General features: G+C 36.3%; 6 protein-coding genes across 7 annotated transcripts; 3 read left to right on the top strand and 3 right to left on the bottom strand.

Moving 5' to 3' along the window:
- Positions 1 to 409: 409 nt before the first annotated feature.
- LOC103867220 (aquaporin PIP2-2) lies at positions 410 to 1,874 on the bottom strand. The gene is made up of 4 exons (XM_009145276.2): positions 1,463 to 1,874; positions 1,060 to 1,355; positions 826 to 966; positions 410 to 743 (listed from the first exon to the last, which is right to left on the bottom strand). Exons 1-4 carry the CDS (start codon positions 1,761 to 1,763, stop codon positions 624 to 626), a joined length of 858 nt encoding a protein of 285 aa, XP_009143524.1. The 5' UTR covers positions 1,764 to 1,874; the 3' UTR covers positions 410 to 623.
- A 3,031-nt stretch (positions 1,875 to 4,905) lies between these two features.
- LOC103867221 (aquaporin PIP2-2) lies at positions 4,906 to 6,317 on the top strand. Its single transcript, XM_033292264.1, has 4 exons — positions 4,906 to 5,280; positions 5,388 to 5,683; positions 5,777 to 5,917; positions 5,997 to 6,317. The coding sequence occupies exons 1-4, from the start codon at positions 4,980 to 4,982 to the stop codon at positions 6,114 to 6,116; spliced, it is 858 nt and encodes a 285-aa protein (XP_033148155.1). The 5' UTR covers positions 4,906 to 4,979; the 3' UTR covers positions 6,117 to 6,317.
- Positions 6,318 to 7,923: 1,606 nt separating this feature from the next.
- On the bottom strand, positions 7,924 to 9,322 carry LOC103867225. The gene has a single exon (XM_009145278.3). It carries the CDS (start codon positions 9,058 to 9,060, stop codon positions 8,188 to 8,190), a length of 873 nt encoding a protein of 290 aa, XP_009143526.1. The 5' UTR covers positions 9,061 to 9,322; the 3' UTR covers positions 7,924 to 8,187.
- Positions 9,323 to 10,607: 1,285 nt separating this feature from the next.
- On the top strand, positions 10,608 to 12,523 carry LOC103867226 (probable beta-1,4-xylosyltransferase IRX9). Its single transcript, XM_009145279.3, has 3 exons — positions 10,608 to 11,517; positions 11,614 to 11,842; positions 12,153 to 12,523. Exons 1-3 carry the CDS (start codon positions 10,835 to 10,837, stop codon positions 12,282 to 12,284), a joined length of 1,044 nt encoding a protein of 347 aa, XP_009143527.1. The 5' UTR covers positions 10,608 to 10,834; the 3' UTR covers positions 12,285 to 12,523.
- A 2,264-nt stretch (positions 12,524 to 14,787) lies between these two features.
- On the top strand, positions 14,788 to 18,434 carry LOC103867227 (interactor of constitutive active ROPs 2, chloroplastic). 2 transcript variants are annotated; one of them, XM_033292263.1, is made up of 4 exons: positions 14,788 to 15,072; positions 15,911 to 15,992; positions 16,138 to 16,318; positions 16,829 to 18,434. In XM_033292263.1, exons 2-4 carry the CDS (start codon positions 15,973 to 15,975, stop codon positions 18,239 to 18,241), a joined length of 1,614 nt encoding a protein of 537 aa, XP_033148154.1. In that variant the 5' UTR covers positions 14,788 to 15,072; positions 15,911 to 15,972; the 3' UTR covers positions 18,242 to 18,434. The 2 variants fall into 2 exon arrangements, with proteins under 2 accessions (XP_033148154.1, XP_009143528.1); XM_009145280.2 differs by having other exon boundaries at positions 14,789 to 15,072; positions 15,929 to 15,992.
- Positions 18,435 to 18,629: 195 nt separating this feature from the next.
- On the bottom strand, positions 18,630 to 23,937 carry LOC103867228 (probable LRR receptor-like serine/threonine-protein kinase At1g67720). The gene is made up of 12 exons (XM_033292266.1): positions 23,026 to 23,937; positions 21,898 to 22,784; positions 21,712 to 21,844; positions 21,483 to 21,615; positions 20,954 to 21,025; positions 20,808 to 20,876; positions 20,653 to 20,724; positions 20,518 to 20,580; positions 20,029 to 20,434; positions 19,574 to 19,956; positions 19,363 to 19,498; positions 18,630 to 19,171 (listed from the first exon to the last, which is right to left on the bottom strand). The coding sequence occupies exons 1-12, from the start codon at positions 23,102 to 23,104 to the stop codon at positions 18,830 to 18,832; spliced, it is 2,775 nt and encodes a 924-aa protein (XP_033148157.1). The 5' UTR covers positions 23,105 to 23,937; the 3' UTR covers positions 18,630 to 18,829.
- Positions 23,938 to 26,440: the final 2,503 nt, after the last annotated feature.

Raw genomic sequence — 26,440 nt, forward strand, 5'->3', positions numbered from 1 at the left:
CTGGATCTTTCCAGATAAGAACTATCCTGCCATCATCATCAGAACCAAAGCTGGATCGTCTCCATTTGTTGATGAGTCTTTTACATGTCTAATGAACCTTGAGCAAACTATGATGTAGTTTTGAATAAACAAGTGTTAGAAATGAGAAAGAAAAAAAACAAAGGCAGTGCCTGTCTTGCGTCACTGCAACTTTATCTACATTACCCAAATTGTGCTCATTTAGCCTCCCGAGTAATGGTCTTAAATTAAGACAGTGGTTAGGTTCTGTTCTTTTCTTGTCTTATCGTATCATATTCGTTACAATTGTCGGGTTTTAAATTGTAGATTCATTTCTTACTGGTTAGTCGAGATATCAGATGAGGATTGAACGTTACAATTTAGACATTGTTTAGAGGAGGATGAGATCAAATAAGCGAAACAATGTGGTCGGCTTTTTCTCAATAAACAAACTCACTGACATTGCCATGATGAAAACACGCAAAACACTAAAACTTCAATAATTGGAATTCACACAAATAGAAGCAGATGAAAAGAAAAGACATAAGAGGACACATTTTAAAATCACGTGCCCAATTTATACATAACAGTAACCACTTTTTTTGTTTTGTTTTGTGTGGCTAAACTCAAACGTTGGCTGCACTTCTGAAGGATCCGAGGGATTTGGAACCAGAGGCCCTTAGAACGAATTGGTGATAAAATGCAGCTATGGCAGCTCCGATGAATGGTCCCACCCAGAATATCCACTGTAATTAAATCAGACCAAAAATATTCAGTTATATGTTCCCATTAAATAAGTTTAATTAGTTTTTATATTAAGAGACATACGTGGTCATCCCACGGCTTGGACTCGTTGTAGATCACCGCAGCTCCGAAACTCCTGGCCGGGTTAATACCGGTTCCGGTGATTGGAATAGTGGCCAAGTGTACCATGAACACGGCAAATCCAATTGGGAGTGGCGCCAACACCTTTTATTTCATAAATCATAACCACAAATTAATTAGTTAAATGTTCACTTAACTATATCTTGTAACTGGAAGTAACTGATGATTAATACTTACGGGAACGTGGGAGTCTCGTGCGTTTCTTTTGGGGTCAGTGGCGGAGAAAACAGTGTAGACCAGGACGAATGTTCCAATGATCTCTGCAGCGAGTCCAGTCCCTGTGCTGTATCCATCGGCTAGAGAGTTTGCTCCTCCACCGTAACGTACGTAGTAAGCGCTTTGGAAGGCTTTGACGAAACCAACTCCACAAATCGCACCCAAACACTGAGCCACCATGTATAGCACTGCTCTAACCAACGATACCTTCCTTGCCAAGAACAAGCCGAACGTCACCGCAGGGTTTATGTGACCACCTTCATAAAGTTTTGGGGTCAATACCAAATAAACAAGAAACCAAAGAGCACGTTTATTTTAAAAAATCAGAACCGATATTAACCGGACTGGTTCGTTATATTAATACCTGAGATACCGGCGGTGCAGTAGACAAGGATGAAGATCATGCCACCGAAGGCCCATGAGATGCCGAGGATTCCGACGCCTCCGCACTCGTCGCCTCCGGCCTTAGTGTCGGACGAAATCTTGTAGCCGATGACAGTCAAAACAGTGACATACAAGAAGAGGAGAGTGGCTACGAACTCGGCTATGACGGCTCTGTACAAAGACCACTTGGTCAGCTCCTCCGCATCGAAGAACGGTGTTGGCGGCGGATCTTCGTAGTCCCTCGCAGCGAACCCCTCTGCTCCTTCCACGTCTTTAGCCATGTAGTATTATTATATGTAATGGATGTTTCTTCTTAGGAACTGTTTTACTTTTGCTTCTGGTTGTGAGAATAAGCTAGAGCAAATGGTTCTTTATATAGAGTTAGCTCTTGATTTGTGCTACTGTGCGTATGTCTGACACTTTTTTATCAGTACATTTCAATTGTTATTTAGATGATTTTTTTGTAAGGAAATAAAATTTGGTAATTTCTTTTTATTGGATGCATTTTTGGTAGCAAAATTGACCTTGACTATCTAATGAAGAAAATAGTAATAATCTTTCTAGATATAGTCATCAGTATTCACATAAAACGAATTGTGATTTGAGCCCATTGAGTGCAACAAAATTCTACTGGCTAATTCTATATTTGCATGTAACATATTAGTTTGTTTAACCTTTAGTCAACACTAAAAACAGGAAATAAATTATATCTTTCTCTTTTTCGGTCGAAAAATTATCTTTCTCATACGGTAACATTTCCAAATAGCTCCATTATTGCTACTGATATATCAACGTCCCATAGTCACGTCATATGGTTAAAATGCGACCGTTGACAAACCAAGCAATAACCAATAAAACGTGAGTAATTTACAAGAGTGGTGAACATAAACAATAGCGATATATAAATTAAAAAATGCATATTATTATAGTATATATAGCTGATCTGTAAGCTGTACCAACATTCATAATTGCATTGCTACTATAAAGTTGTTGACAAATATTCATAATATCATTTTTAAGCATGAAAAAGTATTTGTCGAATATTAAAAAAAAAATAGAGTGTTTGTCTCCATCGCATCACAATATTCGTGTGTGTTCCTACAGTTTCTAGCACATTCTGGACTACTCTTGCACCTTTCACGTGGTAAATATATCACAAGCGAAAATTTTCTTTTATAATGAAATGAGACTTAATCTTGAATCATTTTTGTGTTATAAAAGCATAAACATGTACTTTGAACCTAAACTCTATTTGTGCAATAAGCTGCAGAATATAAACATAAAACGAACTAGTGTAAATTTTGTCATAGAACACTAGTTACACTACATCAGTTAATTATGACTATGATGCATTCACTATATGCATTCACATATGCGTAAATCAGTGTATTTTTTGTTATCGTGGATTCATTGTCAGCAAATGTATATTACTTCGTCCAATAAAAGCAGAGGGACGTCGCTAAAACGATAAGGTTATGCAACATGGCAAAACAACAGCCACGAACACCACAATACGCCACACTCCTTTTGTCTGTGTTCACGTTTATGTATTTTAATTTCATATTCAATAAATAATTTGTGAACTGTATAATTTTTTGGGCGAATCTCTCAAAAAATCAAAAAAAATGTTTTCTGATCAAAAGAATACTTTTGCTTTTTTTTTAAATATTAATAAAATTATTATTTAAAATTTTGATTATATATTTTTTAATCATAAACTCATTCCCAATCTAAATTTTAAATATAAATTAGTTAACTCTATAAGTGTCTTTTACTTTTTTTCTGAAACTTATTTTCAACATTTTGCTCACTGTATATTATATTTCTGATAAACAAAAAACTTATGCTATCCTTTTTTTTTTGAACAAAAAATTGTGATATCCTAAAATATTTCTCTAATTCATTTTCTTACGGCAATACATATATTACATATGCCTATAATTATGGACGTAAGAAAATTGCAATTGGAATTGAGGATAGAGGGAGAGTGATAGGAAATGATTATTGACGGCTTGTGGGTCACACTACGTGGCACGACAAGAGTGGTTGAGTGGAACCGACGGCTGGACTAAGTTGGAGTTAATCGGACGGTGCCGATGTATTTGTCGGAGCTTTTGGACGGTTTCTCATGCTCAGTGAACCCCACCTTCCACGTCACCTACCCCAGTTCCATTAGATTTCGACCTTAGTGGAAACAGAACCACTAAAACGACGCCGTACCTTCTATCCTGTCCATGTAATAATTTTTTTTTTTTTTTTTTTTTTTTTTTGGTCAAATCCATGTAATAATTATTTATTGTAATGGTAGGGCTAGGTTAAACATATATGTAATAATTTATGCTTTAAAAAAAAAAAGTATGCTTTATCTGTGGCTATTTAGCTTTTTTTCAAGAGAGTATTTTAGATACAAGATTGAAGTAGCAATTGAAAGATGTTAGAAACTTAGAATATACATATCCCAAGTCTCACCCTTAATCAATCTTATCTAGCTATCTAAAAGTTTTCAAACTTATAACATTATGACACCCTAATTCAAACCAAATGTTCAAAAACTTTGTTAAAGTCTGCAATTTGATAAGATTTATATACTGTTTTTATGCACAAAAGAGAGACAGACTATATTATTCTAGGAGGAGGACAAGGCTCATGACATATGGACAAGAGGAAAGAAAATATAGCCGCATATAGTATATTAGCGTCGGTCCAAATGAAAGCTACGTTTAGGTGTGGGGCGGCGAGGCTAAGTTAATTTAACCATAAAACTCCATTATCTATCATAAATTTAAGAATTAAGAGGTCCCTGTTCTTACAACCATTCTTTTACGTTATCCAAATCTCAAGTAAATTCAGATTAAGTTTATAAGATTATAATACTAATTAAAGCCAAAAATAAACTCCAGTTATAACTTGGTTAACAAACATATTTAACTACAATCATTTTTATATGACAAATTCTAATTTAGACGAAAAGATAACATATGGATTTACAATTTAATTTAAAAAAAAAATGATATTTTTATTTTTTGTTCATTACTCCATTTACCATTTCATTTTGAAGTAAAATATGAATCGGAAATGAAAATGCTTAAATATATGATGAAAATCAGAATTATGATAACAAATGCATACAATGGAATATATTACGCAATACTGTATTGTTAATTATGAAGCAATGATTAGATTGGTTATATCATGACAGCTTGCTAGGTAATTAATTAGTAGAAGGTAGTTTCCACAAAAAATAATCATAATCGTCACACACACTTCTATATTCATTTTAGTGAAACGAATAAAAGGATAACCATTAACCTACCAAGGAAAACATTATTTGTAATATAATACGTACAGCTTACAATTATTAACATGTATATACAATATTAATAAGAGCATTCACTATTAACTCACTCTATATAAACAACCTTCCTTCATCCCTCCACAATCACAAAACAGGAACAATAACCAAAAACACATTTTCTTGATATATTAAAAAAAATTAAATGGCGAAAGAAGTGGAAGGAGCAGAGGGATTCGCTTCGAGGGACTACGAAGACCCGCCGCCAACTCCGTTTTTCGATGCGGAGGAGCTGACCAAGTGGTCGTTGTACAGAGCCGTCATAGCCGAGTTCGTAGCCACTCTCCTCTTCTTGTATGTCACTGTTTTGACTGTCATCGGCTACAAGATTTCGTCCGACACTAAGGCCGGAGGCGACGAGTGCGGAGGCGTCGGAATCCTCGGCATCTCATGGGCCTTCGGTGGCATGATCTTCATCCTTGTCTACTGCACCGCCGGTATCTCAGGTATTAATATAACGAACCAGTCCGGTTAATATCGGTTCTGATTTTTTAAAATAAACGTGCTCTTTGGTTTCTTGTTTATTTGGTATTGACCCCAAAACTTTATGAAGGTGGTCACATAAACCCTGCGGTGACGTTCGGCTTGTTCTTGGCAAGGAAGGTATCGTTGGTTAGAGCAGTGCTATACATGGTGGCTCAGTGTTTGGGTGCGATTTGTGGAGTTGGTTTCGTCAAAGCCTTCCAAAGCGCTTACTACGTACGTTACGGTGGAGGAGCAAACTCTCTAGCCGATGGATACAGCACAGGGACTGGACTCGCTGCAGAGATCATTGGAACATTCGTCCTGGTCTACACTGTTTTCTCCGCCACTGACCCCAAAAGAAACGCACGAGACTCCCACGTTCCCGTAAGTATTAATCATCAGTTACTTCCAGTTACAAGATATAGTTAAGTGAACATTTAACTAATTAATTTGTGGTTATGATTTATGAAATAAAAGGTGTTGGCGCCACTCCCAATTGGATTTGCCGTGTTCATGGTACACTTGGCCACTATTCCAATCACTGGAACCGGTATTAACCCGGCCAGGAGTTTCGGAGCTGCAGTTATCTACAACGAGTCCAAGCCGTGGGATGACCACGTATGTTCTAATCAAATTATTGTTATATTTTTTTAGTGGGATAATCGTACTGAATATTTTTGGTCTCATTTGATTACAGTGGATTTTCTGGGTGGGACCATTCATCGGAGCTGCGATAGCTGCATTTTATCACCAATTCGTCCTAAGGGCCTCTGGTTCCAAGTCCCTCGGGTCCTTCAGAAGTGCGGCCAACGTTTGAATTTAGCCACACAAAACAAAATAGCAATTACAAAATGGTTGTTATTATGTATGTACAAATTTGGCAACTTTGGTTTTAAAATCTATGCTCTGTTTTATTCCTTTTGTCTTTCCTAATTTCTGGCTTTATTGTGGGATATGTGAATGTTCGTGTACTCGGGAAAAACAATTAATGAAATCAAATTGTTTTTGCCTTGTTTAACTTTTTTTTACTACCATCAACATTTTCAAAAATAAAATGTTAGAAGTAATACAATTTCAGATAAAATCAACAAATGGTTCAACACTTGATGAACGTATAGGTTTCATTTGATTCCCGTTAGCCTCTATGGTATGAAAAGGAGTAAGACATATCAAACGAACTGAACGTAACAATCTCCAGTTGGATGACGCTAGTTTAATGTACATGAAAGTGAACACTTTTTATGTTGACATTCCCATTCGCTATTTCTATAAGCAATTATATTTTGTAATGGTTCATACAATGTGCCTTTTTCTTAAAAATATACAAAGGTCATCTTCTAAAATAACAAAAAGAAAAAAAAAAGAAAAAAAAAGATGGACACACAAGTTTGGAGCGATTTAAAATATAATTAAAAGCCGCTAAAGTTCTTTAATCTACAAGTCGATTATCCAAATGCAGCTCAAGACCAAAATAAGGGTGTAAGATCATCTTCAACAGCCACTTACTCTTCATTATTTGAGGGATTTTCTTTCAAAACTAATATGATGTTCACATGGTTTCCTTTCAAAACTAATATGATATTGTCCCAGTGATTGAATTAACTGGAACCACCCACCTTGCTGATCAAATCTCAAAGAAACAAATCTTCTGGTCCCTTTTATCAAGACAAATCCAATTCCACACACTTCTGGTCAAGGTGAGATAATCACGTTTTCCTTTTCTTGAACCAAGCCAGTAAAGTCCTGAGGTAAGAAACGTAGAGTCATTTGAATTATTTTCATCATAAACTCTATCTTGATTAATTCCAAAATCTTCTCTCTTTGTATTTTCTCTTAAGCCGAGTTTTATGCTTTCTAAGTTTTAAGAAGTTGTAATATATTAAATCCCCTCCCCCTATGTACCTTCTTATTCACCATGAAATAAAACTTGTCCTCTCTTTACTTAGTTTGAGACATGTATACCTTATTAGTTCAATAAGCTTGTGTTTACTACAAGTATCACACAAGTTGTATGGTACACATTGATCCACTCTTCATCTCACATGATCCCAAAAATCACTGGGCTGATTATTTTTTTGGTAAATTCACTGGGCTGATTTAGTTTGAGTAGCTCAAACTTTTAGCCACCCTTGCTTTTGCGTTTGAGATCCTACAAAACTTGTGATAGTCCTGAGCTTGTATCACTGTCCAGCTGCATTTTATGTCTGCGCCTCTTGATGGCTCGTTGATGTAGTTGTTGGTTGTTACACATCCATATATTGGTTATTGGATTGAATTAATTTACTTTCTTGTAGCTCACTCTCTCTAGAAGACCGTAGATATAGAACAATATAATAAGATGTTTTCCATCTCTCTTTTTGTTAATAGATTATGCAAGGATTGCGTCTATGTCTTCGTTATTGTTTTAGACTTTTATTGTGAGTTACTCAATATTTGCTACTCTTTATCCAGTCTGAAGTAAATCGGTTTGTTTCTAAGTTAGTCTTTAAGCTTTTCCTGTTTTGGGCCATGTCTTTGGAGGTTTGGAATATCCCGGTTTTGTATTTCACTAATGTATTACACCATGTATGGAAAACTATAAAGATGCTCATAGAGATCTAGGATTCTATAAAAATACAAAACTATAATCATCACACAAAAATAATTCTATATAATTGTACGAACGAAATTATTTGTTTAGTTACATGTCATAAATAGGACACTAGAAAAATATTACATCGCCTGCAGGGAACCACAAGATTCTCTAGGGTAAACAAAACTTTTAATGCCCTGAACTTCAGCGAAACTTTTTCAAAGTAAAAAAACCCAACAAAGAATATAGTATTCGTATTCATTTAACTTTCTCAAGAAAATACAAGAAATAAAAAAATAAAATGTAAAACCCATTATTACGTATAGCCCAACCTTCGGTTCTCCGGTACGAGTTTCTCTCCGAGCCTCGCAGGCTCCGACTTACAGCGCGTGAGTACCATACACCGTCGTCGTGGCGTCCCCAAAACGCACTGTTTCACTTCTTCCGTAGCACTAGAAACCGACACATTTCCCGGCGATGCAATGACGTCATTACCATGTCGTTGGAAGTGAGATTCCTTTGTCTCTTCTTCTTTTTCCAAAAAGTTATCACCCAATGAAGGAGATCTATACGGTGCAGATCTGCATCGAGTTAGTAAGAAAGCGTTTCTCGGCGGTGTAGCTGGGAATGACTTATCTGAATCTGCCTCATCCTCTTCTTGTTTACGTTCTTTCTTTCGTTTCTCCTCCGTTTCTTCTGGCTCCACCGTTGAACGGCTAAAGATAGGCTCGCTCCTCGACGAGCTTGATCTCTTCTCTGACTTTCTCGAGAAACTAACATTAGTAAACGACTTCCACTTGCGCCAAGCGGGGCTAAAGCAAGTCGGTTTCAGTTTCCCGGAGAAAGGGTGGCAAGAAAACGCGTTCTTGACCCATCCACACCGTCGACGGCTCCGGCGGCTCTCCGTTGCACCGCCATGCAACTGACCTCCGTTGACCCGGCTAGTTCCGGGTTTGGGTTTCTTGGAGCGTTTTATCCTTACTTGGCCCATGCATGTGACTTTAGGTGAAGACGGTTCTTGCGTCTCCGTCGCGTTTTTTCGCCGGAAAAATATAGGTCTTCTTGAACGGGGACGAGAACGGGAGCGGTGTCTGCTTCTGCTTCCGGCGCTGGTCCGCAAAAACCGCATAAGTAGAGCCGGGTTTTCGGTTCGACCCGGACTCGAAGCGGGTCTTGAAGAAAAACTCATCTTCTTGTTGACTAGTTTTTTTTGAAGCTCGCACTCTTTTTTATGTTTTTCTCTTCTCTGGTCCCTATATGATTCAGATCGAAAGCTTGTGTATTTTTAATAATATTTTTATGTTCACACGTTTGGTTCGGGAAAGTTGACGGTCAAGATCTTCTATACAAGATCGATGGTTCTGCACGGTTAACCCTTTTCTTACAATAAGATGTTGTACTTTTTGTCTGTATGCTCTCGAGTTGCTTGTTAAGATCTCTTGTTGGATTCACTTTCCGGGACATCTTGCTTTTAGTTCAAAATCAATGTCCTGACACTCTTTTTAAGTAATGAAGAGCACGGATAGTCATTTACCAATCAGGTTGAAAAATATTTCAGCTAACTTTCAGCTGATGAATACAACTAAAAGTAGTGTAAATGAAAAAAAAAGTAGTGTAAATGATCTCATTTGTTTCGAGTAGAGTAAACATTTACTCTCGCTTTCAATTTTATGTTCAATTGTTCATTCTTTTTTCTCTTCTTTGTGTAACTGTGTTACTCTTAATTATTACGCTACAACACCACATATAAAAACTTGGTACATTATATATAACCACAATTATAGCTGATTGTGAAAATTTCAAAATGAGAAGAAACTTGCGAATGTATTTGTCCTTCAATGACTGCAGACAACTTGCTCACTCAGTTTAGGTGGTTGCCTTTTTGTTTTTTAGGTTGCTGCTTTCCTTTGCCTACTAAAAGTTGTTTCAATGAGATTGAAAAGCTTAGCATCATTCTATAGTGGCATTGTATTAATGGTAATGTCATATTTTTATTATGTATTTGAATATCATGATATAACTCCCCAAATTATTTATAATTTTTTTTTGGGCTAAAGAACGTGTTATTAACCAAAATAAAATGAAATGCTTATAATCAAAGTGGTCTGCTATGCAACTGAACTATAAAAACTCTGTGACGTTGGACTGCTCCTTACAAATTTTTGAATTTCATCACTTCTCACTTCTTAAAGAGTATCTTCTATATTAGGTACTCTGATCAAGAGTTTATAAAATAATGCTAAAATAAAATTCAAAATGAAAGAAGATTGTTACTTTAGAATATAAAGTATATCGTCTTGGCCCATCACAACATTCTAAAACTAAGGCACACCAAGATTGGCCCAAGGCATGCGGGTCTTATACACAATATAATGCAAGAGACCACATACAAAATGATGTAATCTAGTTACGAACCACTATTGTGAATTTGTGATTCAATCAATATAAGAATATGCGTGGTCAAAGACAAGTTGTATCACAAGTAAACGAAAATGGTTGATAAGTTTGTGTAATCCCATTTTTTATTCAACTCCTCCATATATCAAACCGCCAAAATTTATCTTACAAAATGACAAGTTCTTATTTTGATCATTAACAATACTCATCGCAACCACTAAAATAAGAGTTAGTAGCATTAAGATTCATTAGTAAGCAAAGTTTTTATTTTAGTATATTTGCTACTAGCAATGATTTTCTTTTATTTCCCAAACATGTTTCAGCTAATGAGTTCCAATCCCAACAACTGGTTGTTGCAGAACACAACCAACACAAGCAATCATAAACATCAAAATACTATCACCGTAGCTCACAGGTTTCAATCACACACCAAAGATATAAAGACAAGAACTATACAATTGTCATAATAATCTTATAAATCATACTCTTCAAACATTGTTCTTCCCAAAAAAAGAAAGGAAAATCACTCAAGAAACACTCTTTCTTAGACGGAAGGTTGGGTCCTGATGGGGTCTCTGGAGAGATCAAAGAAGAAGACTCAAGTATGGAAGAAAGCTGTGATCCATTTCTCTCTATGTTTTGTAATGGGTTTCTTCACTGGTTTTGCTCCTGCTGGTAAGGCCTCTCTTTTCTCTAATTTTGAAACCACTCCCTCTACTACCTCCAAATCTCAGATTCCTCCCCACCCTTCTGAAAACTCTACCTATACACCCAATTCCCTCGCTGATAAAGCCTTGGTCAGTTCCCAAGTCCAAGCTCCTAGTCCTTCGAAGTCACAAGAAGCTGAACCAGAAAACAGATCACTCTCCGAGACGGAAGAGGAAGTTACACCAAGAGGTCTAGTGATTGTTGTAACTCCAGTAATGACCAAAGATCGCTACAAAAACGTTCTTCTAAGGAGAATGGCCAATACGTTGAGGCTAGTCCCGCCTCCTTTGTTGTGGATAGTAGTGGAGAAACACTCGGAAGCTGACGTAAACTCTTCATCTACGATGTTAAGAAAGACTGGTTTAATGTATAGACGTATAGTCTTCAAGGAGAACTTCACGAGCTTGGAAGCGGAGCTTGATCATCAGAGAAACCTAGCGCTGAGACACATTGAGCATCACAAATTAAGCGGCATAGTTCATTTCGCAGGGCTCAACAACATCTATGATCTTGATTTTTTCGACGAGATTAGAGATATCGAGTATGTATATTAAATGAAGTGTTACGTCTAACTACACTAGTTTTAATTATCAAATGATAAAAATGATAAATTGTTTTTAACTATTCACTATGGCAGGGTATTTGGGACGTGGCCAATGGCGTTGCTATCGGCTAATAGGAAACGAGTAATAGTAGAGGGGCCGGTTTGTGAATCTTCACAAGTATTGGGGTGGCATTTGAGAAAAATTAATAACGAGACAGAGACAAAGCCTCCGGTTCATATATCAAGCTTTGCTTTCAATAGTTCCATACTTTGGGACCCTGAGAGATGGGGTCGTCCTTCTTCTGTTGAAGGAACCAAACAGGTAATTAACTTGAGCTTCAAAGTAATTTTGTCTGTTTAACATATTTTCTATAACATTTTCTTGAGGAAAATAATGAATAGAACTTGAAGATAATTTGAAAGTCCATGGGTTGGTAAATAAGCACATGTCATATAATTGTTTTATAGCTAAACAATTCAAACCAATTGACTCCATTAATCATTAGACTATAAAACACATAGGATGACTTAATTAATTTCTCATTTGTCTCGGTATGTATACAGTAACAACTATTTTGATTATAGCTTATGAACATTTTGTTATACTAATTTTTTATTTTTATTATGCATAGGATTCGATTAAATATGTGAAGCAAGTGGTTTTGGAAGACGATACAAAGTTGAAGGGACTTCCGGCGCAAGACTGTTCCAAGGTTATGCTTTGGCGTCTCAATTTTCCCACAAGAACACGTTTTAGCACCTGATTTGCTTTATTCTATTCTAATAATCCTCCAATTTAGTCCGTTTCCTTTTTAAAAGTAAAGTAGAAAGAAAGAAAGAAAAATATATTCGGATTGTGAATGAGTCGGAACATGATCGGTGATAACCACTCATGCATGCCATTGGTGATTTCATCACGGAATACATGAAAAAACAACCGCAAAGGGTATCTTACCTTTTTGGATTATTTCTAATGAGAACCGAAGTCGTTTGTTGGTTTGGAGTTCCTAATCACATGAATTGAAACTGAAAGAAACTAAACTTATATTAAAAAAATAGGAATCTTTGAAGCGAAGCAAGACGTTCTTAAACATGATTATGAATCATAGACTACTTTAAATAAGTCACATGCACAAGTGTTTTGCCTTGCGCACCCGATGATTCAGATCCTGACGTGTTCATAGGACATGATCCAAGGGTGTCCATATATTATTCAAGTATGCAATTGCCAAAATGATTGAGATGAGATAACTTAAAGATTACCAAAAAAGGAAATAAATTAACTTAAAGAACAGCTTCTTATTATGACGCGCTTTTTATAATTTGTATGATTCATATAACCGTAGAATTGATATATAATGTCCAGATTGCAATATTAAATTTCCAAGAAAATTATGCTTTGCCTAAAGATATGAAGGCAAGTACTATGAACGTGTTTTTGAATTCTCTAACGCGTAAAGCATACCATTTGTATCTCTAGAAAAATGTCTTTTTGTATGGTGAGTTCTGTTACCTAAGCCCATCATATTCGTGTTTGAGTTGTCTGAGATCAATCATTATATTGTACAATCTATATACAAACAAATATATTTGTCTATGCTATTTGAATCTACATAATAATTATACTCGCATAGGTATCCCATTTTCATCGGTTATCTACTACTTATCTATAATATGTATAGACTTTTTGGTCATTAGATCATCTAATTTCGATATGGGCTGTCAAAGTCAATAGCGTCAAAGCAGCATGTGCACATGGAATAATAGTCCCAATAAAACTCTTGAATGTAATGTGAGGGACGTGGACCGACCAAAATTTGGGGATATCAAATGTCCATAAATAAAATTACGCACTATGACCATATGGTATATATGTATTAAAATAATAAATATGCAGGTTGCATTTATATCCCGGTAACCTATTGCGGTGGCAACTGGGCATTCCTAGGATCCCCGATAAGATAAAAAACAGTAATGCATGGACTCCCTTAACTACTAATATTATTATGAGCACTTCTCCATCAAAGTATACACAATTCAAGAGAAATTCAAAATCTAAATCAGAAAAGGAGCTAGTACATGGTTTTAATAAGAGTCCACTGTCCACTTTTTGATGCTTTCTACGGCAGTTATGTGGTTGTTGGATCAGTGGTAGTCTATTCTAACTTAACAGTTTGACATTTATAGTGGAGTTGGATTTGTTTTGTGCAATTGATTTGCTATATTAATTTTTTTTATTTCAATGTATTAGATTATGGTTAAGTGATGGTTTACCATCACTTAACCATAATCTAATACAATGTTACTAATGCATGAAGAAGAGAGAGATAGTCTTTGCGAGAACAATGTGATTCAAATAAACCCTATAAAAAAGTGGACTGAGGGATTAGGTGTATATTTTTAGCAAAAAGGTAGCGGATGGGAGTATAAAAACTATAAAGTATATAGAAAATTGCATCCTAAGTCTTAAGTTATTCACAATAAACTATAGGGGCGTGTGACTCATAATATTACCGTTGGCAATTAAGGAGTCTTATGCGGCCGAACAATGTCACGTGACTGGCGCGTCTTCAAGCTTTTTACTGTTTTACTACTTTCTTTCACTTCATATATGGACATCTTTTTACTGTTTTTTTCGGATAAAAGACATCTTTATACTGTATAACTCCTCGTTTTTTTAAACTTGATGCAACTATCAATCCCAGGAGAACTGAATTCTTTCAATGTGAATATTCAAGAATGAAGATTGTTCAACAAAGAGGAAAAAAAAATTTAAGTATAGCTAATGCCGTTGACCAAAAATAATAGTGTAGCTAATGCCTTAATGATCAAGGTGATAAAACATGTTCCCACATATTGTATTGGTAGACTATATACAATGCCTTCAGACAAAGTTACATTGGAAATTTTGTTGGTGAGCACTAGTTTGAGATTATTATTTAGGCACATTTTAACAACATGAAAGGTGTAAAGTAGGGTTTGAAGCCACCATTCAAACTTAAATCATTTTAAATAAATTAAATTATTTATCTCAATAACATACTACTAAACTAGATATTGTTCATGCAAATTAAAAACAAATTTCGCAAATTAATTAAAGAGTACATTAATTGGAACTATTACTTCTAAACAACTTATATGTCATATCACTGAGGTCGGAAAGAGAAGGGGTAAATAAAACTAGGGACTAATCTGAAATATAATTATCCGGGGGTAAAATCATGATTTCACCAAAATCTAATTTTCTGCACAGGTCTCTATTTTCTCTTTCTGGATATTAATGTAAACAAATAGACAGTTCAGTGGAAGAAAAAAGAAAAGAAAAAAAGACTTGGGGAAACGAGTAGAGTCCAGTAAGAGAACAACACTAGGGACAAAGAGAGAAGAAGATTCATGTCTGAAGCTCAATTGGTCTGAAGACTCTTCAAAGTTTGGTCCTTTCCTCTTTTTTATTTCCATATCTTGGCATCTCCGATCTCTCTCTCTCTCTCTCTCTGTTCTTAAAGCATTTTGGACCAAAAGAGAGAAGCAGCTGAAGCTACAGTTTTGCAGGTGATGAACATTGAACACTACTTTCTCTTCTTTGAATTAAGCTTTCAAATGATTCTCTCACAGACTATTTGGTAAAAGATTTCATTTTTGATGTGTGTTAAAATACCTAAAATTTGATTTTTATGCATTATTATGCTGCAGAAGTACAAATCTTTTAGAGTTTGGTTTAATTATCATGTTTACTCTCCTCTGAAAATTAGACATGTGTTTCTTTTTGTGTTGTTATTAAGCTTGAAGATTCAGCCAAAAACTTTTAATAATAATTTTTCCAGGAAAAATGCAAAGCGTTTCTCTGTTGTTTTCTTTTAAAGAAAATTATTTTTCTGTGGCTTAAAATTCAAATTTCTTCTTGTTTTTTCTTTTCTCTTCTTAAAGATCTGTTATATGCTATTTTGGGGAAAATACACCTAATAAAACCAGAACCCACCGTTAACTAAATGACAGATAATGTTATTTTCTCCCACCAAAGATTCCAAAATTTGAAGACATTAAAAAAATCTAAAAATCTATGACTTGACAACTAAAATAGATTTATGTGGGATTTAGAAACGTACTTTCTTTGCTTGTAACTTGGTTTATCTTTGTGATTAGATTGAAACTTATCTTGACTGTGAACAGTTTATTTTAATGTTTGTCTTGTTGCATTGGTTTGGTGGTAGTGGTAGTTAGTTTGAGATGGAGTCTCTTTGAAGCTAGTGTAGTTTTAGTTTGTTAGGTCTTTTCTGTATACTTGCTTAAGTTTTGTACTTCGGTTGAGTTTGTTGTATATGCTGCTTATCATAATATCTTATAATACATATTTGTGTGTGTGTTTCTTGCTTCTTTCTCACACATACACAGTTTCTTCTTTTACCAGGTTCTTCTTCAAAGGGTGTGTGTTTCAAACTCTAACCCCAAGCAATGCAGACTCCAAAACAAAGGTAATAATAATAATAATAATCATCACTCTTGTCCACACCTTTCCCTGTTCTGTTCTTATACTGTCTTTGATATGGTCACTTCATTGTACTTGCTCTTCTCGTTTGTTTGTTTGTTAACGCTGTAGCTTCATTGTGATTATGATAGGCCTGGGTCGTTAGAGGTGCCTCAGAAGAAATCTCCTACAGCAACTCCTAGAACTGCTCGTAAGCTCAAAACTGCAGAAGCTGACCCTGTTTCTTCTCCCAACCCAAAACTGAGGACACCGAAAACTCAGAGCCCAAAAGTTGTTGCTGATCGCCGTTCTCCAAAAGCCCCTGTAAATGAGGTACTAGTTTCAGTTTTGAACCTTTCACTAAATTTGTTTCTGTTGTAGAGAGCTTGATAGTCATTTTGTTGCTGCTTCATGCTAAACTATCTCTTAGGTGTGTGTGTATTTTTTCTTACAACAACTAACTGAACCTTGAAAGTTGTTAAGTCTGGAACAATAATGTATGGTTCTAAAAATCGGTCTAGGCGCAAATCGTCCTAGCTGATACAATTTTCGGACTTATGCAACTCAAATCGGTTTAAACCATTCTAAATCGGTTTAAATAGTTTCTAAATCAGGTTAAATCAGTTTTAATATATCAAAATTAGTCCAAATCTATTAAATTAAGTAATAAAGTTAGTATAAGTCCACAAATTTCTCTTTTTTGTTTTGTTTTGTATATCTAAGTTTGATAATTTATCAAAATAGTTTAATAATTAAACCCCAAAAACTAAATATATTTTTTATAAAAATTAAAATATATATGATTGAGTTGTTTTGTATTTGTTGTTGCTTAATGCATGCAAGATTCAAAAGAGGAGAACATGGGGAACACCAGAAGCAGCAGCATCTCAGCTATCTCAGCTCCAAGAGGAGCTAAAGAAGGCCAAGGAACAGCTAAGCGCATCAGAAGCTTCCAAGAACAAAGCTCAAGACGAAGCAAACGAAACAAAACAGCAGCTAACAGAGATAACCGCCTCAGAGGACTCAAGAATCGACGAGCTCCGCAAACTCTCTCAAGAGCGAGACAAAGCGTGGCAGTCCGAACTCGAAGCAATGCAGAGACAGCACGCCATGGACTCCGCCGCGCTAGCTTCTGCGATGAGCGAGGTCCAGAAACTCAAAGCGCAGGTGTCTGAATCCGAGTCAGTTAGGATGGAACTTAAAGAGACGTTGTCTCTCGTCGAGGAGCTTAGAGTTGAGGTGTACGACGCAAAGGAAGGAGAAGCTAAGGCCCATGAGGTTGTTTCAGCGACTGAGAAGCAGTTGGAGATAGCTAACTTGACGCTGGAGATGCTGCGTTCTGATGGGATGAAGATGTCTGAAGCTTGCAACGCCCTTACGACCGAGCTAGAGCAGTGTAAGTCAGAGGTGAAGTCGTTAGAGGAGCTTGTGAGACAGATGGAGGAAGAACGAGGTGACAATGAGGAGGATGATTCAGAGATAAACGCTGCGAGGGAAGAGATTAGTCAGCTGAAGAATGCAGTGGAAGTGACTGAGAGAAGGTATCACGAAGAGTATATACAAAGCACGTTGCAGATACGAAGCGCTTATGAGCAAGTGGAGGTTGTTAAGTGTGGTTACGCGGAGAAAGAAGCTGAGTTTGAGGAAGAGCTGAAGAGAATTAAAGCTGAGAGAGAGGCTTTGCATGAACGGTTGATGGATAAAGAAGCTAAGCTGAGGATACTGGCTGATGAGAACGAGTTACTCAACTTGAAGATTAAAGAAGCTGAGGAGGTGGAGAGTGATATGATGGAGCTGAGAGGGAATCTAATGGACAAGGAGATGGAGCTGCAGAGTCTAAGGAGCGAGATGGAGAAGATGGGGAGGGAGAAGGAGGAAGCCTTGGAGAGGTTTGGGAGTTTGCGTGAGGAAGCTGAGAAGAGCGGGAAGAGAGCGGAGAACGCGAGGGAACAGCTAGGAGCAGCGCAAGTGACTAACACGGAGCTAGAAGGTGAGCTTAGGAGACTTAAGGTTCAGTGTGATCAGTGGAGGAAAGCGGCTGAAGCTGCAGCTTCTATGCTCTCTGGTGGTAATAATAACAGTAATGGGAAGTATGTGGAGAGAACAGGATCGCTGGAGAGTCCGTTGAGGAGGAACGTGAACATGTTGTCTCCTTATAGAGATGAAACTGATGATGACTTGTCTTCTTCGCCGAAGAAGAAGAATGGGAGTATGCTTAAGAAGTTTGGTGTGTTACTTAAGAAGAGTCAGAAGTGATAACTGAAGTAAGATTAAAAAAAAAAATCTACCATTGTTGTCTTTAATTTTCGCTTGTTGTTTTTTCTTTAAGTTTCAATGTGTAGACATGTTTTAGTTCCCTAAGCTGTATTCTGAACTGCTTTAGCTTCTTTGTCTATGTGACTAAGCTCAAACTCTGATCAACATTTATGAAGCTGAACTTTGTTGTTTACTTGGAACACAACAACGAGTTCGGTCCAATTCGACAGGTTTATAAAAAACTTTGTTTTCAGTTTGATAATCAGTCAGTTCAGTTTTCGAAAATAAAAAATTGGGATCAAACGAATCTAATTAACCAATTTTTTGACTGAACCAACTTAAATTATTCAAATTTAATCAATTTAAACAAAATTTTCAACCGAAAATATAATCAAAACCAAAAACTTTGGTTAGTTTCAATAAATTTTTTAAAAACTTTTCCGGTTCAATTCGGCAAAAGATTATGATCGAACCAAACTACCTGAACCCACGTGCCTAAACAGAATAATAGTATAGAAAAGCAAGTCAAAGGTTAAAGAAAAAACACTAGTGAAAGTGATGCATCTGTACAAAAGCTGAATCCTGCTACTACCTAGCTTTTGGCTGCAACACAGACTCATCAATAGCCACAAAGTTCTGCGAACCAGCCAAGTCATGCATTCCCATGTTCAGAGAAGACGAATGCGCCGAGCTCCTAGAAAACTCATCTGATAAGCCTCCTCTGGCCGCCAAAGCTTCCTTCTCAATCCTTATCGCGTCTTGAATATCTTTCTGCACCTCAGACATAGACGGTCTCATGTTCCCGTGAGGTCTCACACACAGCAACGCCTTCTCTGCGATCTTCCACATTGACTGGAGACTGTAATCGTCTTCCGCTAGTGCTGGATCAATGATCCCTCTTATGTCCCCATTCTCTATATGCATCTTGGCCTACATAAACCGAATAATCAAGAACCAAAAAACCGAACTGCAGTGAGAATATAAGCTCACACATCGTCTGGACATATGTAATATATAAGAGACTCGGATCAATCCACTTATCACCAGTTTGTTTTAAGTTGTAAGCCCATGATAAGTCCGAATTTAATAAAGATTGGAGGAACAAGAGTGAACTAACTAACCCATTGGACTATGTTCCTGCAGTTAGCACCGAAGTTTTCATTAGATATGGCTTCTTGGCCTGATATAAGCTCAAGAAGAATGACTCCGAAGCTGTATACGTCACTCTTCTCCGTTAACTGTTGCGATATATAGTACCTTAAAACAACATTATGTTATTATTTTTTCCAAATTATTAGTTTATTGGCGTTAAGTTATAAGTCTATAGCTTACTCAGGGTCTAGGTAACCAACTGTGCCACGGACAATGCTGGAGACATGTGAGGCTCCATCAACTGCGAACTTGGACAAACCGAAGTCTGAAACCTTTGCCCTCGTGTGTTTATCAAGTAAGATGTTACTTGTCTTGAGATCTCTGTGTATGATCGCTGGTACACACCCTGTGTGTAGATACTCAATCCCTCTGGCTGCATCTTCAGCTATCTCGAGCCGTTTAATCCAACTGATTCTCCTCTCTCGTGGTACCACACTGTACAGATGCTCCTTCAAAGTTCCGTTGTGCATGAACTCATACACAAGCATGTTTCTTCCCTCTTCTTCACAATAACCAAGAAACTGCACTAGGTTTCTATGATGTATCCTTGACAGTAATGTAACCTGAACAAAACTCTTGTTACATTCTAAGCAAAAACAAAACATTGATACTTGTGGTTTAAGGCATGTGTATACCTCGTTTGCGAACTCTTTCTTTCCCTGGAAAGAGTTATTCCCAAGAACTTTCACAGCAATCTCCTTCCCCTCTCGTGTTTTCCCGTAGTATACAATCCCAAAACCTCCTGAACCAATCCTCTTCTCAAACTTCTTTGTGGCTTCCTCTATCTCATATAGTGTGAAGCACTGTGCAGCGTCTCCGTGTGCATCACTCAGGGTTGATGACGCTCTTTGAACATGCAAGGGACGGTTCGTTAACTCCGCTGAAGTTTTACTCTTGTTGTTCTTCTTAGCTTTGCACAACCAGATGCAAGAAAAGATTGTGGCGATAAGAAGAACACAAGCACCAAATGATGCACCAATGATGACACCTAGCTTCTTCCCTTTATCTCCACGTTCTTTAAGGTTAAGGTTACCAGTTAAGCTGCAAACACACAAAGATAGGACTAATAACTATTTGTGTTGAAAGCAGCTTAACTCTGTACTTGAAAGGGACAAGATACTTACTTCGAGTACACGTTTTTGAGGCGTGATGGTATTGTCCCACTTAACATATTGTTCTGCAGGTACCTGCAATACTCAATGCAGGTTAGGTGCATAAAAATGTATTTTCCACCATATCAATAAGTCTAAGTAGCTTACACTTCGGTCAGATTTGGTAGTTTAGCCAACGGTGAAGGGATCTTTCCGATTAATCGGTTGTTCTCGAGGTGTCTGCCACATAAAAACAATTCATATTAAAACCAATAGACAATACAAAATCCGGAAGAGAGTGTTTTGTTTTCTTTTTTTATTACATTATCTTCAGGTTTGTGCACCTAGAGAAATCTGGTATTTGACCCGTCAGAGAGTTCCCATCAAGCCACCTGCCAGAGACAAAAGTTGAAACATCAATAACAAACCCAAAGATACAACAAGAGTCCCAAGAGATAAGTACACTTACAACTCAACTAAACCAGTTAACTTTGTCAAGTCAGATGGTATATCTCCTGTCATGTTCTTATTCGAGAGCTTTCTGCAGTTAAACAACATGCAAAGGAAAATAAGTGAACCATAACATAGTCAAAACCATGGTTCTAAAAATCATCTAAGCAGCACCCAGAAGGCAAATCCCTCCTAGCCGAAACGATTTTCTTAAAATAACGACTCAAATCGTTTTTAAACCTTTCTAAATCGGTTTAAACTGTTCTAAAGGGGTTTGAATCAGTTTAAATCCATCTAAATTAGTAGAAATTTGTTAAAGTAAGTAAAGTAAATAATGTAAGTACATGTATTTTATTTTGATAATTCATCAAAATAATTTTGTAACTAAACTCGAAAACCAAAATATTTTATATAAATGTAAAATATATATATATAACAAATGATAATTTGTTACTGCCTGCCTAATGATTTTTTGAGCATTGGTTGAAACATATGTGCAAATTCTACTGAGTGCAAATGCTACAGCCTACAGGGATAGGCATCCTTACACTGCAACAACTCTTGGTTGTGGATCCGAGTTACATATCACCCACGACCACGGTGAAGGTAAACATGGATCACCACCTTCTTGACCCCATTCGGTTGAAGAATATAGAGCCGCCACATTAGCCATAACAGTCGCTGCAATACAAGTCAAAAGACTCATCAAAATTCAAAACACCACAACACTTAACACTAAAGAGTAAACCCCCAACAAAAAAAAAATGCAAAACTCACCATCTACTGAACCATCACTCTTCTCCAGATACTTACAAATCTCCATAGCATTCAGAATAGGCCCTCTAGATGAATCAGCCGTTTTCGCGAACCGAAAGTTGAGCACGATACCGGAAGTTGAGCACATGTAAGGAAGGGTTCATCAGTTATCAGTAAACCCAGGCTCTGAATCGACCTTGTCTCTGCTCTCTGAGTGTTCTCCCTTATGTTAACAATCGCTTTGCTGTAGTCAGGCTGGTCAGGCAGAACCAACCTGAACTTCCTAGACTCGTCATCAGCCAAATCCTCAATCTCAGCGAAGTAAGTGAACGCCCAGCCGTAGCCAGGAAACCCCTCGAGGTTCATCCTGTAAGTCAAGGACCCGTTGGTCCCCACCACAGCCGTCTGCATAACCTTCTCAGGCGGTCTATCATTGCCACCTGCTTCAATAGGCAATGAGGTGGACACACGCTTGGTCCCAGCAGCCACGTCGACAAGGTAGTTAGCTCTTTTGACAAGATCAGACTCCCATATTCTGTCGTAGGGATCGTCTGGATACCGTACAGGCTCTTCAGTCTCTGCACCGAAGTTTATCCTTGCAGCCACGCTCAGATGGAACCTGTCTTCGTACTCGGTTAAGTACATTGACCCGTTCAATTGCCTAAGCTCGAGTGTTGAGATAAACGGCTGTCCTGTAGTGGCGTTTGACAGACAAACGCTAACGCTAGGAGATAAAGCGAGGAACACAAGCTCTGCCTTTTCGATGAGGTTGGCGTCTGAGATGACGATGGTGGTCCAGTGAGTGGCGCCAAGGGAGATGTCGAACTTGGGGTACACGTTGTTGTTGTCGAAGTTGCCGTAGAGGAAAGTGGCTCTGATGAGGTAACGGTTACGGCTTGTGACGTTGAGTGTGTAGCAGTATTTTCTTGAATCCTCGGCGGGGAAGTGTCTTAAGGTTGTGTACTGTGTTTTGGTTTGGTTAGGGGAAGAGATGGTGGCGGTTGTTCCGAAGAGAAGGTGAGTGTCTGGTGACCATTTGAGTCCGAGTTCGTCGGTGAATGGCTCTGCGCCTCCACAGTCCAAGCTCACAAAACCTGCTCTTATCAACAAGAACAACAAGAACAAGTAAAGTTTCATACTTTATGATAGAATTGACTTCAAATCCAACAAAGACTCAATCTTTATCTCTACTTGAATTCAACTAAAAATACAAACAACAAAGCTCTTGAGATTTGTGATTTGTGATTCAAAGGAAAGTTTTGTAAGACCCTTGTTATGTTTACATCCATTAGAAGTAAGAATACATCAGAAAGTGCTACAAAAACAGACAATTACCTGGAGATTGGGCAGATGAAGAAGTGAAGAGAGAAATGGAAACTAGCAGACACAACAGAAGCAGTGTGTCTCTCACCATCTCCCTGCTCTGAAGAACACACTTTTGCAACAGTTTTACATAAATAAAGAAAAAAAGAATGTGATTTCAGAAAAGTGGAAGAAAAAAAAAAGAATGTGGTCTCAGAGACAGAACCTGAAGTTAAACTACTTCTCTAACTTGTCTTAAAATTCTTAAGAGAGGGATCTAATGATAAACGAGAAAACGAGTGTGGAAGCGTGAGGAGATGAGTTTTGTTTGTGTTTTTGCTTTTTCTTATGCGAGGAGCTTGCATTAGCAGTGGGAGGAGAAAGAGATAGAGGTTAAAGGTGGAATGTGGGGTCCATCTTGGACCTTACTCTCTACTAGCTTCGCGTATTAAGCTACATCTAACGGTTCGTATGGTTTTAAATTTTAATCTAATGGTCCAGATCTTGCGCAATTAATGTGTGGTCAACTTTCCATGTTGTAGAGGATTATCAATCATAAACGGTGTCGTTATGTTTCCGGATTTTAATAAACGACATTCTCTAAATCTCTGCGGTTTTTAAATCATGAGATCTGTTTGTTTTTTTTTTTTTTTTTTTTTTTTTTTTTTGTGACACAATCATGAGATCTGTTTTTAGAAAAAAATATAGTGTTTTATTTAACCAGGGAAGATAATAATATTCTAAAACTACGTGATTCGGGTTTATCATACGCTAAAAATGAATGTGATCGATATCTTGATTACCTCGAAATTCAGTTTTTATTCAGATATACTTGACTTTATTCTTTATTTGATTTTGGTCAAGATACTTGACTAATTTTACCAACAGATAGATAGAAATGTAAGATTTTGTTTGAATAAATTTAAAATTCTTAAAATAATATTTGATGTTATCTCTATATGATATCTTAAGTAATTATATTTATATTTTGAGAAATGTTTGTGGAGTTGACACAATAAAATTATTTTCCTTCGATTACAAATATTTTTAAATGATTGCTTTAATTTCCTAGAAAAAAAATAAGCAAGATTTTATCTACTCCCATAAAAAAATTAAAGTTGGAACCTTAAAATGTCAAATAACTATGTTGACTAGATTAATTTTTCTGTTATCATTTTGGTTTATAATTTTATCATTTATAAATATTCTACATATAAAAAATATCAGATTCAGTAAGTTTAAGTTAGTAATATATACATAATTAACAGTTAAGTTAATAAATTATTTTAAATTATTATCGATAGATTATACGTTAGAACATTTTTCTAGAATATTATATTGATTATTTTGATATCTGATTTATAATTTACATTTATAATATAATGTTTATAACTATATCTATTAATACATGTTTATTATTTATAAAAGATTTGTAATTTTTTTTTAATTTTGAACAATTTTAAAAATTTCAGGAAATATGGATTTGAAATAACTCATACGACTTGAGTTATGAGAATACGAATGTTACGAACGCTTTTTGTGAAAAAAATAGTTAGGGTTTCAATACTGGCTAATTAATTTAATGTTTGAATTTTATAAAAAGAGTTAACTTATACTCATTGCATTTTTTTCTCGAGTCGTATGAGGCCAAAGCCTCGTATACGTTTCTCGGGGGAGGGGGGGAGGGGTATTATTCATATACATCTATCCGCTTATTTGAATATTTATAGATTAAAAGGCTTTAAATTTATATTTACAGTTTTTCAGTATTCGATGTGGAAGAGTTTGTTTCTGATAGAATCTTCTTTTCATTTTTTTTAGTAGATTTGATGTTGCCCTTCAGATGATGGCTCTTTAAACGTTAATTTCGGAATGTTCGGACAATGATCGATGGACCAGCTTTGGGTTGTATCAATGTGGATTAGGCTGAATTGTTTGGATTGGACTATAATCAGTGGCGGACCGAGAATTAAATTTAACTTATGTTAAACTATGTAAATAAAAAGGAAAAACAACTAAAATATGTCTTGAAGGGGATTTGAACCATGGTTTAGGGGGGGTCAGATGCTGAACTTAACCAGGAGAGCTACTGTATTTTCACTATTATTATGGACACAATCAAATTTATACAGATTTATGGGGTTGCAGGTGACACCCAATTGATGTACATAGATCCGCCACTGACTATAATACCATGTTAAGTTAGATGAACTTCCAACATAAAACTAATTAGTGATAAATAGAATGATCATCTATCTTATATATTATTTATTATATATTATTTATGATCCTTCTGATATCTTAAGTGGAATACTTTGTTTTTAGTAGAATCTTCTTTTCATTTTCTTTTTTTAGTAGGTTTCACACTTAATTATACTCATAATATTATCGTTTTTTAGTTAAAACTGAATTTGTATTTTCTCCAGTTGGATCAATTTGTAACAACCCGACAAACTAATAAGTTTTGTAAAGTGTTGTTGGATTCTATTGTTTTGTCGACTTTGATTTATAAAGTTTAAGAAAAGTTTCGGTCAAATCATTTTAGTTTTAAATCATCAAAACAACCAAAAATGGAACTATCTTATCATTCTCGTTAAATAACTTGCTTAGGGCAAACTGGAATGTTAGAAAGAAAAAAAACAAACTTAGGGAAAACTGGGGATCAGAATCTTGGATAAAGACTATACATGCTATTAATATGAGAGAAAAAGTGTGTAACACTAACGGGTCTTATTATATACTCCTATGTAACCAATTTTCTATAAAGATGGACTTAGGTTTTCGAAAGATAATCTTATTATTATGATGTACCAATCTCTTAACTTTGGATAATTCAAAATTGCATCAGATGGGAGTTCATGACTCGAACTTGATCGAACCACAAGGACTTAAAGTCTTAAACCGTCCAACAAATTCCAGAAATGATTTCTCATTATTAGGTCGCAAAAATTTACTTTATACCATTACTTCATCTTCCACTTCAAGAATTGAAATATCTCTTCCTAAACACTTTTCTCAATGCACTGTAATGATTTCATCGGATTTCATGACATCTTCTAAAGAATGATAGAAGGAGATATTTGGACGGTTTTAATGGATTTTATGACACCTTATAAAAACAATTTTTTGAGACAAAGACCGGTTAAGCCATCATGAATGGTAGGAAAGTACATTTGCATGCAGTCTACGCTGGATGAAAAAAACGAAGAAGAGAAATATAAGCCGGATGTGAATAGATGTAGTGATGATTATGAAGTCTTCATAACCCTAAAGTCCATGGAAGCAAAGAGGATATTTTAATGGTTCCTTAAAATGTTCTCTCTTATAGTATATTCCAGCGGTGATTGTAGTGATCCGTCAAAAAAGAAAGGATGTAGTGATCTCTCCCTGGCCATTTCCAGGTCGTTCGCCTATATTGTTGTTAATTTATATGATTATGAACTTTATT

This window comes from Brassica rapa, chromosome A05 (genome assembly GCF_000309985.2).
Source record: "Brassica rapa cultivar Chiifu-401-42 chromosome A05, CAAS_Brap_v3.01, whole genome shotgun sequence".
NCBI lineage: Eukaryota > Viridiplantae > Streptophyta > Magnoliopsida > Brassicales > Brassicaceae > Brassica > Brassica rapa.